This window comes from Ruditapes philippinarum, unplaced genomic scaffold, assembly GCF_026571515.1.
Source record: "Ruditapes philippinarum isolate M1 unplaced genomic scaffold, ASM2657151v2 ctg2955_1_1_1_1, whole genome shotgun sequence".
Classification (NCBI taxonomy): Eukaryota; Metazoa; Mollusca; class Bivalvia; order Venerida; family Veneridae; genus Ruditapes; species Ruditapes philippinarum.
Genome location: NW_026860365.1, coordinates 179,000 through 198,093, shown reverse-complemented (window position 1 = coordinate 198,093; position 19,094 = coordinate 179,000). Strand labels below are relative to the sequence as shown.

The 19,094-nt window shown below is 33.5% G+C and overlaps 1 protein-coding gene and 1 long non-coding RNA gene across 3 annotated transcripts in view; both read right to left on the bottom strand.

Moving 5' to 3' along the window:
* Positions 1–2,130: 2,130 nt before the first annotated feature.
* Positions 2,131–19,094, bottom strand: part of LOC132759806 (splicing factor 3A subunit 3-like) — a 31,139-nt gene continuing 14,175 nt past the window's right edge. Inside the window, 11 exon segments of the mRNA XM_060751663.1 lie at positions 2,131–2,527; positions 4,847–4,902; positions 7,078–7,168; positions 8,059–8,169; positions 9,117–9,360; positions 9,712–9,822; positions 10,274–10,341; positions 10,777–10,845; positions 12,986–13,051; positions 14,164–14,236; positions 14,641–14,723. Of these exon segments, the coding sequence (XP_060607646.1) occupies positions 2,450–2,527; positions 4,847–4,902; positions 7,078–7,168; positions 8,059–8,169; positions 9,117–9,360; positions 9,712–9,822; positions 10,274–10,341; positions 10,777–10,845; positions 12,986–13,051; positions 14,164–14,236; positions 14,641–14,723 (1,050 nt within the window). The 3' untranslated portion in view covers positions 2,131–2,449.
* Positions 2,851–4,457, bottom strand: LOC132759807 (uncharacterized). 2 transcript variants are annotated; one of them, XR_009629773.1, is made up of 2 exons: positions 3,792–4,457; positions 2,851–3,652 (listed from the first exon to the last, which is right to left on the bottom strand). It is a non-coding gene; the product is annotated as an uncharacterized LOC132759807 (long non-coding RNA). The 2 variants fall into 2 exon arrangements; XR_009629772.1 differs by having other exon boundaries at positions 3,800–4,457.

The window sequence follows — 19,094 nt, the reverse complement described above, 5'->3', positions numbered from 1 at the left end:
TGAACGTGTTTGTTAAACACAAATGCTCACAGCTCATATTCTTGTCAGTAACAATATTTCTAAAAATGTCTACCCTTTCACTCAGTTATGGACAGAAAAAAATGCCAAAAACAAAAACAGTTATGAAACTTGACGGAGTCATGGCGTTTTGTAATTGCGAAAAAAAAATAAAAAAGTTTGCAAGTTATTGCTATGACTTGTGACGAAGTTGAAAAATATTATATACTATATAATAAATGCAAGCCCGTGACCCTAAACTCTATTCAAACTTAAAGGAACCTTAGGTATGTTCCTTGATATATGAGATCGGGTTAAAAAATACAAAGGCTGTATATTAAAGTGTAAAAATCTATTATAAGCCCAAGAGGCATTGACCTTGTGACTCCCAACACTGGACCACCAAATGTATTTTCCACCCAAATATGAAAAACATCATTCTATAAATGAGCCACGCCATGACAAAACCAACATAGTACGTTTGCGACCAGCATGGATCCTGACCAGCCTGCGCATCCGCGCAGTCTAATCAGAACCCATGCTGTTCGCTATCAGTTACTCTACTTGTAATAGAGCTTGAAAGCGAACAGCATGGATCCTGGTCAGACTGCGCGGATGCGCAGGCTGGTCTGGATCCATGCTGGTCGCAAATGCATTACGTTGGTTTTGTCGTGACGCGGCTCATATATTAATGATAAAGTTAAATTACCTTAAATATCCTATTTTTATCACAAGTAAAATCCAATCTGCGTAATTTTAATTTGATCCCTACTCTACCTAGTCGATGCACACGTTTCTAAAGAAACTGTTCTTCAGAATTAATTAAACATGTCATTTTGTAAAACCATGGAAAAATTCTGTAAAAAATTATCAAAATCCCCGATGCAGTTCATTTTGCGTTTGAGTGAACTTGTAGTTTCTTTTGCGTTTTATAATATACAAAGTTCACAAATAGCTCATCGCTCCTCTTCTAATAAAATACTTTATAAAGTCAGAACAAAAACGAAACACACCAACATATAAAATCATTTTGAATTGTCCATAATTTTCGTAATACGGTAAGTCCTGCACGGCACGTACTTATATTTTATTTTATTCACCACGCCTTTATTAAACAGTTAATCCACAACTCTAGTCATCCTTTTTTGCTGACAAGGCGAGAAATACAAGTTGTTTTACAATGCTTTTGAAACTGACCTTTTTTAAATGGCTTTTCAAGTATTTAAGGCGGTTGTGTTTTGAACAAGGGTTGAAACATAAAACTTCTCTTCTTTACATCTCTTTTCTAACCCGAGGTAGTATATGTACATGTAATTTGATCTGTAACTGTTTTCAAGATCTTATCTCCATTTTTATAATTGTTTAACTTGATATTCAAATAGATTTTAACCCCTTCCCCCCCCCCCCCCCCCCCCCCCAAAAAAAAAATCAACACGTCGACACTCTATTAAATATATCATATGGCCGTGATTATCAAAAAGTGCCCCGTGCGAACTCGCAATGAACTTGTAATCTGAAACATGAAACTGAAGCAGTAGTCAATACGTTAATTATCCCACTTCTACTGTACTAAAGATATGTTGACATTTATTAAAATATAACATCCCTGGTCGTAAACTTTATCAGATTGATGATTATGTTGATGGTTGGGTTGGCTTAGAAGCAAAATCAAAACAAAGCATTATATTCCTTTTTCACATTTAATGATGGCGAATTGCAGTTGTATATACATCAACAGAGAAGTATTTATGAAACACGATTGTACACAATAACCGGTGTGTTTTTATGACACTACCTGTTAAGATAGTATTTATAATCAAGACCATTGCTTTAACAGTCCTCCAAATAAAATAAATGTTACCAGAAAAAATTCCTACGTTGTGAAAATTGAAAACGTTCGTGTCATAACATTCATGCCGATCTTATCACTACCTTAAAGTGTGATTTAAATGGTATATAGCTATATCTTACCAAAAAAAATAAAGACATTAAAATATATTGTTTGCATAATCTTATTGCTGATTTTTAAAAGCACAGTAACATAGAAAATCTGTTATTTAGCACATATGGATATTATACGTAAACAGGATACAACGTACTGAAAACCACATATTATTCTGCAAAATTTAAGTAAGCAATGAGCTTGCACATGCGCCATTTGCTTTTAAGGAAATTTTCTGCAAAATTTCTTTCATACAAGCATTTTAGATTCTTTTTTAAAATTCAAACAATTATTTTTGCAGCAGATATATACATTTATATACTTTAAATAAAACATTTCACAGAAAAAAAATATATTCTTTCTTTAAAATTTGTGATTTTCTGTAACTAACACAAGTTTATTTTTCTGATTTCATTTTTATTGTTCAAAGTTGTAAGAGGAACACATCCATAATAAATGTATGGCTCTGAGAATTTCAGTTAATGAGCTGGTAAAATCACATATTATACACTATAACAGCCCCTGTCTTTTCATGTCTTCATACGTCTTTTTATTTACAACATTTCCCAGAGAATCTTCAAATTCCTCCTGTAATATAAAATAACAAAACATGTTAACATTAACAAGATATTATAAATATAAAAAGGAAATCTATCTTTTCTCTCTTGAATGGTTTTTAAGTGACTGAATCTTGTCTTTTAAATTGACAGAACTTGAAGTATTTACAGTCTTCAGCTAACTGGCTATCAAATAGCAACACTGGGATAAAACAAAATCACTGGTTGACATGGTTTACACAAATAAACATATGGTTTTGTTTGTCATACTGTGTGTGGGCAGTTAACCTAGCAATGAATAAAACAAGACTGGCTACAGTTTTCATTGCTAAAAAAGGGTCAAGCCTAAAAATGCAAAATCCTAACAAGAGCACCGCTAGGCGGAGCATTATATGCCCGAACGTGTTTTTTTTTTTTAGTAAAGATGAAGCATTTGTAAGACATGGGACTAAAATAAAGTATTACCTCCTTCAAATAACAATCCTCCTTTGCAGTTTCAATATTGTGGTCCAAATGGAACTTTTAAGTTATGTCCCAGAAACTGTTTTCAATTCTAAGGTAAAAGTGACCTTGACCTTTGACCTTGTGACCCCAAAATCATGAGGGGTCTTTAACCCAATATGGACAATCATACTATGAAGTTTAAACACAGTAGGCCAAATGATACTTAAGTTATATTCCGAAAACTGTTTTCAGTTTTAAGGTAATAGTGGCCTTGACCTTGTGACCCCAAAATCAATAGGGGTCTTCTACCCAATATGGACAATCATCCTATGAAGTTTGAATATTGTGGGCTAAATTGAACTAAAGTTATGCTCAAGAAACTGTTTTCAATTTCTAAGTAATAGTGACCTTGATCTTTGACCTTGTGACCGCAAAATCAATAGGGGTCTTCTACCCAATATGGACAATAATCCTATGAAGTTTGAACACTGTGGGCCAAATAGAACTTAAGTTATGCTCCGGAAACTGTTTTCAGTTCTAAGGTAATAGTGACCTTGACCTTTGACCTTGTGAACCCCAAAATCAATAGGGGTCTTCTACCCAATATCGTCAATCATCCTATGAAGTTTGAACACTGTGTGCCAAATGGAACTTAAGTTATGCTCCGGAAACTGTTTTCAGTTTTAAGGTCATAGTGACCTTGACCTTTGACCTGTGACCCCAAATTCTAAAGGGGTCTTCTACCCAATATGGACAATCATACTATGGAGTTTGAACACTGTGGGCCAAATGGAACTTAAGTTATGCTCCAGTAAACTATTTTCAGTTTTAAGGTAAAAGTGACCTTTGACCTTGTGACCCCAAAATCAATAGGGGTCTTCTACCAAATATGGACAATCATCCTATGAAGTTTGAACACTGTGGGCCAAATGGAACTTAAGTTATGCTCCGGAAACTGTTTTCAGTTTTAAGGTAATAGTGACCTTGACCTTTGACCTTGTGACCCCAAAATCAATAGGGGTCTTCTACCAAATATGGACAATCATCCTATGATGTTTGAACACTGTGGGCCAAATGGAACTTAAGTTATGCTCCGGAAACTGTTTTCAGTTTTAAGGTCATAGAGACCTTGACCTTTGACCTTATGACCCCAAAATCAATAGGGGTCTTCTACCCAATATGGACAATCATCCTATGAAGTTTGAATATTGTTGGCCAAATGGAACTTAAGTTATGCTCCGGAAACCAAATTGCTAACGTTTTCAGTTTTAAGGTCATAGTGACCTTGACCTTTGACCTTGTGACCCCAAAATCAATAGGGGTCTTCTACCCAATATGGACAATAATCCTATGAAGTTTGAATATTGTGGGCCAAATGGAACTTAAGTTATGCTCCGGAAACCAAATTGCTAACGGACGGACGGACAGACGGACGGACGGACGGACAGACGGACGGACGCCAGGGGGTATAACATAATATGTCCGAAATTCTTTCGGGCATATAAAAAATCATGCATAATATATTGGGAAAGTAACCTTAACTACAAACACCCTTGGTCCATTGAAAGATTCTCCCTCAATAACCACAAATATTGTAAAACAATTTATCACAAAACTTTTAACATTAATTAAGTAAATCAATGTAATATAACTTCAATACAAACTATATGTGCACAGCATTAACATTTTTCATGTTTGAAACCAATACCCTCTCAAGTTTTTATGATTAAATGCATTGAACTGCTTATTTTAAGAAATTATCTGCAAATCATTTACCAATTTAAACTACAAATCGAAATAGCAAAGCAATCTTAAATAGTCATATCCATAATTACAAACTATTTTTTATTAATCTTAAGGTATACTATTCACGGAAATAAAAATATAACAACACACAAATATTTACCTCAGTATCAGGTTTCCATCTCTCTGTTTCTTTTGATGCTTTTATTTTTTGCCATACTGTAAATAAATATAGAATATGTTATATTCATTTGGTACTATTATTAAAGATATACTATGCTCATCCTCAGGTAAAATATTTTTATCACAGAAATCTATTAAAATCTATTAAATTCTTAAATTTGAAAAAGAGAACGAATTAACTATGTATGTGAAACTCTTTCCCTATTACAGGTCAAGTAATGTTGATCTTTTCTTTAAACAAGAGGGCCATGATGGCCCTGAGGTCGCTCACCTGTATATAGCCCCCCCACCCCCGGGCCAATTTTTACCCAAGGGCTTTTATTTGTTTATTTGAACAGACTTGGTAGACAACCATAAAAAGATGTTTCATGCTAAAATCTAAGTTCTAGCTCATTGGGTTTTTTAAAAGAAGATTTTTTAAGTTTTTACTATACACATATAGTTAAAAACAATGACACCCCTGGGGCAGGGGCAGTTTTGACCCCCGGGCTTTTATTTGAACAAACTTTGTAGATATTTACTTAAAGATGTTTCATGCTTAATATCTAAACTCTAGCTATTTGGGTTTTTTCAAAGAAAATTTTTAAGTTTTTGCTATACACATAAATTATAAGGAAAATCAATGACCCCCAGGGTGGGGCCAGTTTTGACCCCAGGGCTTTTATTTGAACAAACTTGGTAGACACCCATTAGAACATGTTTCATGCTAAATATCTTAGCTCTAGCTCTTTGAGTTCTTTAAAAGAAGATTTTTAAGTTTTTACTATATGCATATAGGGAAAATCAATGACCCCCCTGGGGCGGGGCCAATTTTGACCCCAGGGCTTTTATTTGAACAAACTTGGTAGACACTCATTAGAAGATGTTTCATGCTAAATATCTTAGCTCTAGCTCTTACAGTTCTTTAAAAGAAGATTTTTTAAGTTTTTACTATATGCATATAGGGAAAATCAATGACCCCCTGGGGGCGGGGCCAATTTTGACCCCCGGGCTTTTATTTGAACAAACTTGGTAGACATTTACTAGAAGATGTTTCATGCCAAATATCTAAGCCTTAGCTCTTACGGTTCTTTAAAAGAAGATTTTTTAAGTTTTTACTATATGCATAAAGGGAAAATCAATGACCCCCTGGGGCAGGGCCAATTTTAACCCCAGGGCTTTTATTTGAACAAACTTGGTAGACACTCACTAGAAGATGTTTCATGCCAAATAACTTAGCTCTAGCTCTTTTGGTTCTTTAAAAGAAGATTTTTTAAGTTTTTACTATATGCATATAGGGAAAATCAATGACCCCCTAGGGGGGGCCCAAAATTTTGCCCCCAGGGTTTTTTATTTGAAAAATTTGGTGCACTCTTAAAAGAGTTTTCACCCAAAATATCTAAGCCTGCTTTTTGGGGTTTTTTAAGAAGATTTTTAAAAGTTTTTTCTTTGGGTTTCCCATGGCAACCGGGTTTCTGCATGGAATAAATTTTTGAAAAATTTTTTAAAGGTGACCCCCAAAGGAAATTCCTTAAATTTGGAAAAATTGGGGTCAGTGGTTATGAGGAATGTATTTAAAACAAAAGTTTTTCGGAGGGACGACGGACGAAAAAAACGATCACAAAAGCTCACCCTGTCACTTTGTGACAGGTGAGCTAAAAACTGGCAGTTTTTTAATGATGCTATATATTCATATTGTGACAACCTATAGTGTGTATAGTTCCAAACATAACATATCGACTTTGTGTGTAGTCAAAACAGGTTTATCTTATAGTTATAAAGAGACTGTGTAGCAATTATCAATATTTCAGATATTAAATTTGAGCATAGTATATCTTTAAATAAACTACTTGTATATTCATAAGAAACCAACATCTCATTAATTATGAGATTTTAATACAACTTGGTTTTTATTATGCTTTTTTTATTTTAATTTTTGTATGAAGAGAATGGGTTTACACTGACACCTTGAAGGTCAAATACAGTTCATATAATAGTATCAGACATCTGTTTTACTGGAGGAAGAAGACATGTTACTTCTGTATTGCTTTTTAGATATATTTTCCTTTTGAGTTAATAGATATCTCATTTGATTGTATACAGTACTATTACTCAATTTTTCCATTCCTTAAAATGCTGGTTGTTGAATGCAGGTTTTATGGTAAAACTGAAAACAGAATTATATGTAATGTATTACAATATGGTAGGAATGTATAGAGATTATATACTTACAAGCGAGGGCATCCTCTATAGATGTGACATTAGCAAAATGGGCTGTATTAGGTATACCAAGACATCTCATACCATGAGCATGTCGCCATTCCTGAAATTTATCATTTTATTATGACATACATTTAAAATGTTGTTTCAGAACCAAACTCCTTCTTATTATGAAATTAAATTTTATGTCTGTTTATTTGATCACCTGGTTTTTACGCTGGATAATTAATCAGTAATTACTAATTTTGCAGCAACTAATCCCATTTGATTTTAGATCAACAGTGAAAGACAAATGACCGTTAGACCTTTTATTCAAGTTTTACCTGGAGAAATTTCACCTAGCCAAACCTGGGACTCCTGTATTATCAACACTTCATAAATAATGAATTAACTGTAAATTATGCTTTCTTCAAAGCTATATGTATTGATGGCATACATGTTTTTATTTCCAACCTCCTGTAAGGAAACGTATGTGTTTAAAAAATTCAAATATTCTAAATCACAAACTGTAGAAAATCCTGAATATAAAGATATCTTGAGGTGTAATTTATTAGTTCAACAGATGCAAAAAAAACACAAAATCAATTTTGAAACACAAAATTGACTCTTGACGAAAAAAATCTCTTCTACTTTTCCTTTGAAAAAAAATTAATTGAATAGCTGGCAGATTTTACAGAAACTGCACAATCATTGAGTTTCATGTTTCAATTTTTCATTTTTTGTAATTAAGGAGGAAAAATTCTTGTGTTGTTTCCCTCTCAAAATATGTTTCTCCCATGAAGAAGTTGTGCATGCTACTTGATTAAAGAACTTTAGATTAAACAGAAGAAAGAAAATTTAATCAAAATTTTTTTTTTCAAGCAAAACAACCAGATGTTAATGACAGCCTTTAGATGCAAGTTGTACTGGATTTCCATGACAAAAACATGCAATTGCATGCAAGAAGATGAAACAAAATAATTGTTATAGAAATGATGTTTGTAAGTGACTTACAGCAAAATGTCTCTGGAATGCCTTAGGTCCTTTATAGACAACATTACAGCATATCTCACACTGATAACTGATGTTTAAACCATGTAACTTGTATAACCAGTATGGTATAGGCTGAAAACATAAAAATAAAGTATGGTATAGGCTGAAAACAAATTATATAGTATGGTATAGGCTGAAAACAAATTATAACGTATGGTATAGGCTGAAAACAAATAATAAAGTAAACGAACTTCAATCAATGTAAGAAATGACTTTTGGATTCTTTGATATTCTAGCAAAATATAAATCATGCACCTACTTATATCAAGAACATCAAGACTTCATCTAACTTCTATACAAATTTGAAGCAAAACAAAGCTGATATTTTTCATAAGAGACAGGAAATTTAGTATTTTATATAATTAGTACTACATGTATAATATGAATATGCTTTTATTAGATCAAGTATCATTGTAAGCATTTATCATTACTTATCTGACAAATAAAAAAAATCACTGTATATTATAAAAATTAACTTCACAAATGTGAAACAGAATGCCTTTCTTGTTTTAAAATTGAGGTAATAAGAAGTATTCATGCTACTTTTTTTAATATAATTTAGTTTATTCAATAACATCTAAAGAAATGGGGTAATTCAAATGTAATCATTGAAGATCAAAGTTATTGTAATTTAATCAATGATATTTCAATGAAAGCAGTCACAACCCCGATCAAAAGCCACAATTTTATTTACTCTTTCCTCAAGATTTATGTAAAACAAATAAATAAAAATCGGATGAACAGACTTGTTGCCTTCTAATACCTTTTGCATTGAAAATTTCACTATTTCAAGTTAGTCCTCTGTACTTGCTTTTTTTCTCAGACATATTCTTTATTTCCTTTTATTACAATTAGAAAAAGGCATTCTTTATCTGCCATTATTTATCTCTCGGTACTTTCATATTTTTTAACATCCCTCTTTATCTGCTTTTGAAATAATATCTTAATCTATTTCAATACTTTTTTCTTTTAAACAACCCATTTTTTTCCTAAAATTTCTATAAAAACTATCATAAAACTTCCCTTTTTCCGTCCCACCCAAAGGGGAAAGTTTTAGGATTATAGGGGCGTCATCGTAAATTCATCGTCATATCGGTTTCCGGCATTTTCCCCTCGTCGACCCCCCCCCCTTTTCCTCGCCTTACGGGGTTTTGTTTACGTATTACATTCTCTCTGGTAGCTGCCCGCTGCTCACTCAGAATTTCAGCAAATCTGTAAACTTGTGCCTCTAGTCCAGCTATTTCTCTCTGTCTTTCTCCTTCCCTGAACAATAACATTAGCAAGACATTAATACCTACCATTATAACCTGCTTAACTTAAATATGGCATGTATTGTTTGTTACACACTAACAAATTTTGCCATATGACTATCAATGAAAAATGCTCACATGTGCTCTTTTACAAATACTGACAGCAAGTTAAAAACCAATCAACTTTTCATTTACTAGCTAAATGTTTATCTCATTAAAACAATAGTCAAACGTATTCTTTTTATCAACATCATTCAATATTCCGCTTCAAAAGGAGCTCCAAAAGAAATATTAAGTTATGTCAGTAGTATTATATCTATAGCAATGGATTTTGTATCAAACTATCTATTTATTTGTATCTTACCTAGCTTTTCCAGCCCTGCCAGGTTTTGATTTAGCAAACATAGCTGGATCTAGGTCTTCTAATCTCTTCCCTTTTGTGCTGAATAATCTCTGAGCTCTTTCTTCTAAAGTCCTGGTTAAGTAATTATTCAAAATTTGTCAAGTATCACCAATAAGTCATCCAGATTAAATATTTATCTCTAAAAGATGTTAATGATAAATCAGTCTGGGTAAAAAACTCTTCAAAAATAAAAGCTCTCTGAATAACTCTATGATAAAGGACTTATATCATGCTTTAATTTAGTTGTTTTTATCAATGTATGGCCATATAAACAGACAATACAGATAATATTTACTTAAAGTTATTTGTCTTTTTTTTTAATTTTGCTTGAAATTACGTATCTTCTTATAAACTGAAAATTAATCATTTCATTTAGGTGTATTTTTTTCATTTCAACTAAAACTCTAAAATTTTCAAAGCTTGGTATTAAACCCAAACTTAAATGTCAAGGTCAAATGTTCGTTGAATAAAGACTTACAGTTTTAAACTAAAAAGTTAAATTAATTAAATAGAAGACCCTTACCCTCCACATTTCAAGCCTAAGGCCATTAAAGCAGATTTAAGACGATCAAGACCCAATGATGCCAACTCCTGGAATTAGAAACAACAAACTTTATCAAACTTTAACAAATTTGTTGTAACAACATCTTATGAAGTTTACAAATCAGATAAAATTACCTGCAAAACAGCAAAGCTTTCTAGTCCTTTTAAAAATGAATTTATTTATTTTTCCGTCCTTTTAAATTAAGTTTTTATTTTAAAATGTTTGGGATACAAGTCAAAATTTCAATATGTACTAGTGAACAAAAATGTGCCCATGTATAGTACCCACAGACTTTCACCAAAGTCTAACTTGAAGTGTTTCAGAATCAATGCCAATGGCTGCATTAAAATCAATGAGGGGCATGTGTTGCATCAACTGCAATTACATGCATCCTTGTAACTAAAATTTTATTTTCCTAACAATGAAGGGGAGTTAACTTTGATGCATTTTTTTCACCTTGTAGTCAACAATAAGTTACTTACCTCCCATGAAGAAAAGGCAGACAAATCTAAATGAGCCCCAGTATGTGCAAGAGCACCAAGAGCTTCTTTCTGAAATACCCAAAAAAAACATGTCAAATGTCAAAAGGCTTTTTTTTTAAAAAGATTTCAACACCGCTCAACACTGCCTTACTAATGCATTGATCATGAAGGTTAAAAAATTAGAAAATATTGTTTTCTTATCAAAATCATCAAAACTGAGTTATCATGTGCTGTAAGGTTTATGAAATAACTGAATTATCATATAACACCATTTGAATGTTTTGTAAGATCTTAAAATGACAGCTTTAAAGTGCAAAGACTACTAAAACAAAAGGTTCTGATGGTTCAAAAGAAATGTATAAAGTTTCAACTTTTCAAGTGATCAAAATAAGTAGTTTTGAAAATTAATTTTGCATGCTTAGGTATCTTCTAAAATCACAAAGGGCCATAATTCATTCAATATCCACACCAGAATTAATGGTCTTGCAAAATAACATTTAATTATAATTTCAAAGATAAGTATAAAATTTCAATTTAAAACCTGAGGTGATTTTAAAGATTATGTTGCAAGAAAAACTCTCATCAAGAATTTTCTATGTTCACAAAAGGCCTTAAAGCAACACGCCTCCAGATTCATGCTAACTTTCATGAAAATTTTGAAAATGTGTTTAAAAGTAGTATTTAGTGAAATAACCAAAAGGAAGCAATTTGCAAATTATAAATGGCACTTACAGCCCACGTAAATTATGAAAAAGAGGACAAAATATGCAACAAGAGCTGTCCGTAAGACAGCGCGCTCGACTTTTTTATTGCTTGCCAATAAAAAAAGTTTTTGCAGTAAAAGGCAATACAAGAATCTCTGTATTTTTAAAGTGAACAATGGCCATGAGCATTAAGATATTTAGTGAAGAATTATTTTACTGAATTGTGTGATACCCTTGAACACTGTAGCTGGTCACTTGTCCACCAATCAAATAGGCGAGATAAAATGTGAAATATGCATATACTACTGATTTTAATTTCAAGTACAAAAAGAGAAAAATAACTAGTTGTTTGATACCCTTGAATATTACAGCAATGTTTATATGACATAATTTATGGTAAAGTGAACAAGTGGATAGGAATGAATTTTTTTTAGATTTTTTAAGTTTTTTAGTGCTTGCCTATAATACAAAACATTGACAGTTAAGGGCCATAATTCAAATAAAATCTTTGACAGAATTACCTTCTCCTGGACATGTTTGGGAATCATGATTGTAAACAAGTATTCCAACTTTCAAATTAATATCTCAAACAGTTCAGTCAAAAAGTGGACTGGTACTAAAAACTTAACCAAGATTCTAAGTCGAAAAAGGCCTTAATTTTTAAAACAAATCCTTGACAGAGTTACCTTCTCTTGCGTACAGATGGGGGTAATGATGTGAAAATAGCATTAAAAGTTTCAAAGCAATATCTCAAAGGGTTAAGGCAATAAGTGGATTTTACCCATATTCAATGTATTTTCTAAGTCAAAAAGGGGCATAATTCTGTCAAAAACCTTGACAGAGTTATGTCCTCTTGTCTGTTGATGAAGGTCGTGATGGTAAACAAGTATGGTCAGTTTCAAAGCAATACCTCCAATGGTTTTGAAATAAAGTGAGGTGGTACAAAAAAACTTAACCAAGCTCAATACACTTTCTAAGTCAAAAAAGGGCCATAATTCTGTCAAAAACCTTGACAGAGTTATTACTCTTGTCTGTAGATGGAGGTTATGATGGTGAACAAGTATGGTAAGTTTCAAAGCCATACTTGTAATACTTCTGAAATAAAGTGGGGTGGTACGAAAAACTTAACCAAGGTGTGACGCCAACGCCGACGCCGACGCCGGGGCGAGTAGGATAGCTCCCCTTTTCATAGAAAAGTCGAGCTAAAAATTGCCCTTACTGCATTAGTAACGCAGTAGAAATATAATTATAAATACTGAAAAATCAGTAATTAATCACACATAACATGTAAATTATTACTTGAATCTTGAATAATTTTACTTTTCCTAAAATCTTAGTACATTTTTCTCAAATTTGTTTTTATTGAAATATTTCGCTCATCTGGAGGCATGCGGCTTTAAATCAGTAATTAATACACGCAGTCTTCAAATACATCATAGAATTTTAGTCATGTTCATAATTATACTTTTCCTATACTCAGAAAATTATCAAACAGATATACTAACAGGCCAGCCTGGAAAATGTCCTTCAGCAAAATTTAACTCAAAATCTGTCAACACACTATCCATCTCCTGAAAAGAAAATCATGTAAACAATTATATCATCATTTACTATTTCAAATCTATACACCAGTCATATTTGAGCTGCGTCACGACAAAACCAACATAATGGGTTTGCGACCAGCATTGATCCAGACCAGCCTGCGCATCCCCACAGTCTGATCAGGATCCATGCTGTTCGCTTACCAAACCTTTTACAAGTAGAGAAACTGATAGCGAACAGCATGGATCCTGATCAGACTGCGCAGATGTGCAGGCTGATCAGGATCCATGCTGGTCGCAAACGCACTATGTTGGTTTTGTTGTGACGTGGCTTATTTCATCATTTATTATTTCAAATCTATGCACCAGTCATTTGTTATTCTGGCTACCAACTATTACAGGAATGCTAGTTGTATACCCATTCAAACTAAAGCCTCACTGCCTAGTCAATGAGGTGGTTTTATTTTTGCAATATAAAAATCAAGACATGTGGCTTTACATGCCATGCAGAGAAGATTGAACTGAATTTTTCCATCTGATTGTCTGCACCAAAGTCCTGGTTGTTAACATGGTTTGAAGGGATCGCAAATGCTAAAGGCAAGATGAGTGTAATAATTCAACCTTAGTGACAATATCAAATGACATTAGTTTGTTGCATGATTTTCTAGTCATTCACTTAAGTTATTTTACACACAGTTAAGTGAGATTCAATTTTCAGGTTTTAAATCATGAAAATTGTGGTCAAAGAGTCATTGACTCATGAGACTCAGACAATACTGAGTGCCTTGCTTATTAAATATTTGACACATAGTTATTTAAGTAAAATTCCATTTTTATGTTTTAAATCATAATTTCAATGTCTTAATATCTTTATACAACATATTACTTTAGCTACTTTCCGGAGTAATTTCATATATGAACTAAAACAACATTTCAACACCTTTTCCATATAAAAAATGTTCTAGCTGGTTTAAGAATTGCAACATCTAATCTTTCAAATCCTTGTGGCAGGGAAGGAAAAAAGGTGTAATGCAAAACTGTTTAATAAAGCCAGCCACTCAAATACATAACTCATTCTGTAACTGATGTTTAACTCATATATTGAAGTATACTGTTTATAAAGTGACAAATTTCAGACTTACCTTAGATAGATCTAGTAACGGCTTAATTCTCTGTACATAACCATCAAGATACTCTAACAAATACTGTAAGTACCTAAAATATAACCAACACATAAGCCATTAACAAGAGGAATTAAAACTTCTAAAATTTGGATTATGACTTAGGCAGATATCCTTTAATTTTGTAATAGGTAATATAAGTCTAAATATTAATAAGATAGAAACAGCACATGAACCTATACCCTGCTGAAGGCAAATGTTTCTACTCATGTGACCAGTAGAGACCATGATCAGAGGGCACATATTTTGAAATTTTTCTTTAAAAACAATGACTGATATTGTCCAGATGGGGATATTGACATGTTCATTTAAGTAAATTTAGCGTATTAGTGTAGGAAACAAAATTGACTTATGACCTCATTATGAACCTTATTACACATCTAATAACATTTAAGACACAACAAGAAAGCAATTGAAATAATAAAACTCTCAACTTACTCTTTGTATGCTGCATTTTTCCTGTCTTTAGATATATCAAACAAATGGTCAAATGTAGATAGATATGAGATGTAGTCTATTTTCTAAAAAAAAAAATTACATAAATCAAAATGAATCACAACCAACAACAAGAGGGCCATGATGGCCCTGAGGTCGCTCACCTGTATATAGGCCCCCCCAACCCCCACCCCCCCCCCCTCCAACGTTGCAGAGCCAATTTAACCCAAGGGCTTTTATTTGCACAAACTTGGTAGACACCCATAAGAAGATGTTTCATGCTAAACATTTAAGCTCTAGCTCATTGGGCTTTTTAAAAGAAGATTTTTTTAAAGTTTTTACTATACACATATAGTTAAAACAATGACACCCCTGGGGCCGGGCCAGTTTTGACCCCAGGGCTTTTATTTGAACAAACTTTGTAGACACTTACTAGAAGATGTTTCATGCTTAATATCTAAACTCAAGCTATTTGGGTTTTTTCAAAGAAGATTTAAAGTTTTTGCTAAACACATATAAAAAAAATCAATGACCCCCGGGGCGGGGGCAATTTTGACCCCTGGGCTTGCATTTGAACAAACTTGGTAGACACCTATTAGAACATGTTTGATGCTCAATATCTTAGCCATAGCTCTTTGAGTTCTTTAAAAGAAGATTTTTTAAGATTTTACTATATGCATATAGGGAAAATCAATGACCCCCCGGGCGGGGCCAATTTTCACCCCAGGCTTTTATTTGAACAAACTTGGTAGACACCATTAGAACATGTTTCATGCTAAATATCTTAGCTCTAGCTCTTTGGGTTCTTTAAAAGAAGCATTTTTTAAGTTTTTTACTATATGCATATAGGGAAAATCAATGACCCCCCGGGGCGGGGCCAATTTTGACCCCAGGGCTTTTATTTGAACAAAACTTGGTAGACACACACCAGAAGATGTTTCATGCCAAATATCTAAGCTCTACCTCTTTGAGTTCTTGTAAAAGAAGATTTTTAAGTTTTTTACTATATGCATATAGGGAAAATCAATGACCCCCGGGGCGGGGCCAATTTTCACCCAGGGCTTTATTTGAACAAACTTGGTAGACACCCATTTAGAACATGTTTCATGCTAAATATCTTAGCTCTAGCTCTTTGGGTTCTTTAAAAGAAGATTTTTTAAGTTTTTACTATATGCATATAGGGAAAATCAATGACCCCCCGGGGCGGGGCCAATTTTGACCCCAGGGCTTTTATTTGAACAAACTTGGTAGACACTCACTAGAAGATGTTTCATGCCAAATATCTAAGCTCTACCTCTTTGAGTTCTTTAAAAGAAGATTTTTTAAGTTTTTACTATATGCATATAGGGAAAATCAATGACCCCCGGGGCGGGGCCAATTTTCACCCCAGGGCTTTTATTTGAACAAACTTGGTAGACACCCATTAGAACATGTTTCATGCCAAATATCTAAGCTCTAGCTCTTATGTTTTTTTAAAAGAAGATATTTAAAGTTTTTTCTTTCGGTTGCCATGGCAACCAGAGTTTTGCATGGAATTAAATTCTTTGAACAATTTTTAAAGGTGACCACCAAAGGAACATTCCTGTGAAGTTTGGATGAAATTGGCTTAGTGGTTTATGAGGAGATGTCATTTAAAGTAAAAGTTTACGGACGGACGGACGGACGGACGACGGACGGACGGACGCCGGACGAAAAGCGATCACAAAAGCTCACCCTGTCACTTTGTGACAGGTGAGCTAAAAAACTAGAACTGTGTCCAAAGGACACGGATGCCCCCACTGACAACATATATATGGTATATAGTGAAAAAATCAACAAAGGGCCATAATTCTGTTAAATTTGGTCGCAGCAAAAATTCCTTCCTTTACTCCCATCTACACATTAAGGTTGTTCATCCCAGGAAGTTTAATCAAAATCTGCCATCCGGTTTAAGAGGAGTTGCGTTCACAAAATTTCTACATAGTATATAGTGAAAAAATCAACAAAGGGCCATAATTCTGTTAAATTTGGTCGCAGCAAAAATTCCTTCCTTTACTACCATCTACACATTAAGGTTGTTCATCCCTGGAAGTTTAAGCAAAATCTGCCATCCGGTTTAAGAGGAGTTGCATTCACAAAATTTCTACATAGTATATAGTGAAAAAATCAACAAAGGGCCATAATTCTGTTAAATTTGGTCGCAGCAAAAATTCCTTCCTTTACTACCATCTACACATTAAGGTTGTTCATCCCTGGAAGTTTAAGCAAAATCTGCCATCCGGTATAAGAGGAGTTGCGTTCACAAGATTTCGGGACGTACGGACGGACGGACAGACGTACGGACTGACGGACGGACAAGTGCAACGCTATATGCTCCCACATTGTGGGGGCATAACAAGAACCGGTTGAACCGGGTGATGCTCCCCGAGAAGGTTCTGGACACAGGAAAGTATAAAAAACAAGAGGGCCATGATGGCCCTGAGGTCGCTCACCTGTATATAGGCCCCCAGGGCGGGGCCAGTTTAAACCCCAGGGCTTTTATTTGAACAAACTTGGAAGACACTCATTAGAAGATGTTTCACAATGTTAAGTTTTTTAACTACACACATGTAATGAAAAACAATGATCTCACCCGCCCAGACCTGGGGTAATCACTAATCGTAATCATCGATTTTTTAATTGATTACATGATTACAGTGTAATCATCATGTAATTGATTACCTTGCTCAAAATTGATTACATTAATTGTAATTAATCAATTACAGCTTAAATTCAGTCTGTAATTATGATTGCAATTTGATTGATGTTGATTACTTTCAGATTTTACATGAAACTATTGAAATTAAAATGATTTATTTCACATGTTACAGTTTAACTAAGGTAGTAAAATATCAAGTGAGACATTTTAAGACATCACTCACAATGAAGAAATAAGTTTTAATCCATACAGTTAACCAAATTCTAACTGAAAGATAGACATCATTGTTTGGCTGGTATTGTAACCAAAATGTCAAATCATTGGATTTATGATGTCTTTGAATTTCCTAAAGAAACATCTGGAAATGTGACAGCACAGTGCAAATTGTGCCCTAAGAAGATAGATGGAAACACTAAGTCACATTCAAATTTCATTACCCACATAAAGGTATGTTAAATTTTGTTTCACATATTTTGGTTAAACCATGTTTTAAAAAGTTTCAAACAATGTAGATAACTTCTTTACTTTGTATATTTTAGAGTTTATGTCAGATGCATATTACCATATTTTAATTATATGCATTAGTTACTTTGTAAGGTGATAGACAATGTGTCTATATTATAATGGATACTGTTGTACCATTGAAGTGTTTGTAATTTATTGTTTTCACACCTGTTTTAACACCTGTATACAGTATACTGTACAATTGACACTTTTAAAAATTTCTGTTGCAGAGAGTTCATTATGAAACCTACACCAAGAAGACTGAGGATAATTCCTGCATCATTGGCCCCTGTAGAGCGTTTGTTTAGTGTTGCGGGTAAAATTTTCCGTCCTGATAGATGCAGTCTGACTGATAGACGGTTTCATGAACACTTATGATGCTAAAGTGCAATGCTAAAATATGATAAAGTGATGTGACAGTAACTAAAAGTGTGTTAAAATGATGACTGTTGATTAGCTGGAAATCCTTTGTGTATATAATGTATATAATGTATATATTTAATAGCATTAAGAAACTTTTGTTTATAGTTAATACATGGAATGTAATCAATTATCAATCAATTACTTTCTCAAAGTAATTGTAATTTAATTGATTACAGAGGCAAGTCTGAGTAATCAATTGTAATCAATTACAATAAAATCTGAAAGTAATTGTAATTAAATCAATTACTTATCAATGTAATCATCCCCAGGTCTGCACCCGCCCCCTGTTTCCCCCCCCCCCCCCCGTAGGGCCAATTTTCACCCAAGGGCTTTTATTTGAACAAACTTTGTAGACATCCATAAGAAGATATTTCATGCTAAACATCTAAGCTCTAGCTCATTGGGTTTTTTAAAAGAAGATTTTTAAGTTTTTACTAACACACATATAGTTAAAAACAATGACATCCCTGGGGCGGGGCCAGTTTTGACCCCAGGGCTTTTATTTGAACAAACTTTGTAGACGTTAACTAGAAGATGTTTCATGCTTAATATCTAAACTCTAGCTATTTAGGTTTTTTCAAAAAAGATTTTTTAAGTTTTTACTATATGCATATAGGGAAAATCAAGACCCCCCGGGGCGGGGCCAATTTTGACCCCAGGGCTTTTATATTGAACAAACTTTGTAGACACTCACTAGAAGATGTTTCATGCTTAATATCTAAACTCTAGCTATTTGGGTTTTTTCAAAGAAGATTATTTAAGTTTTTGCTATACACATATATTGAAAATCAATGACCCCCGGGGCGGGGCCAATTTTGACCCCAGGGCTTTTATTTGAACAAACTTGGTAGAC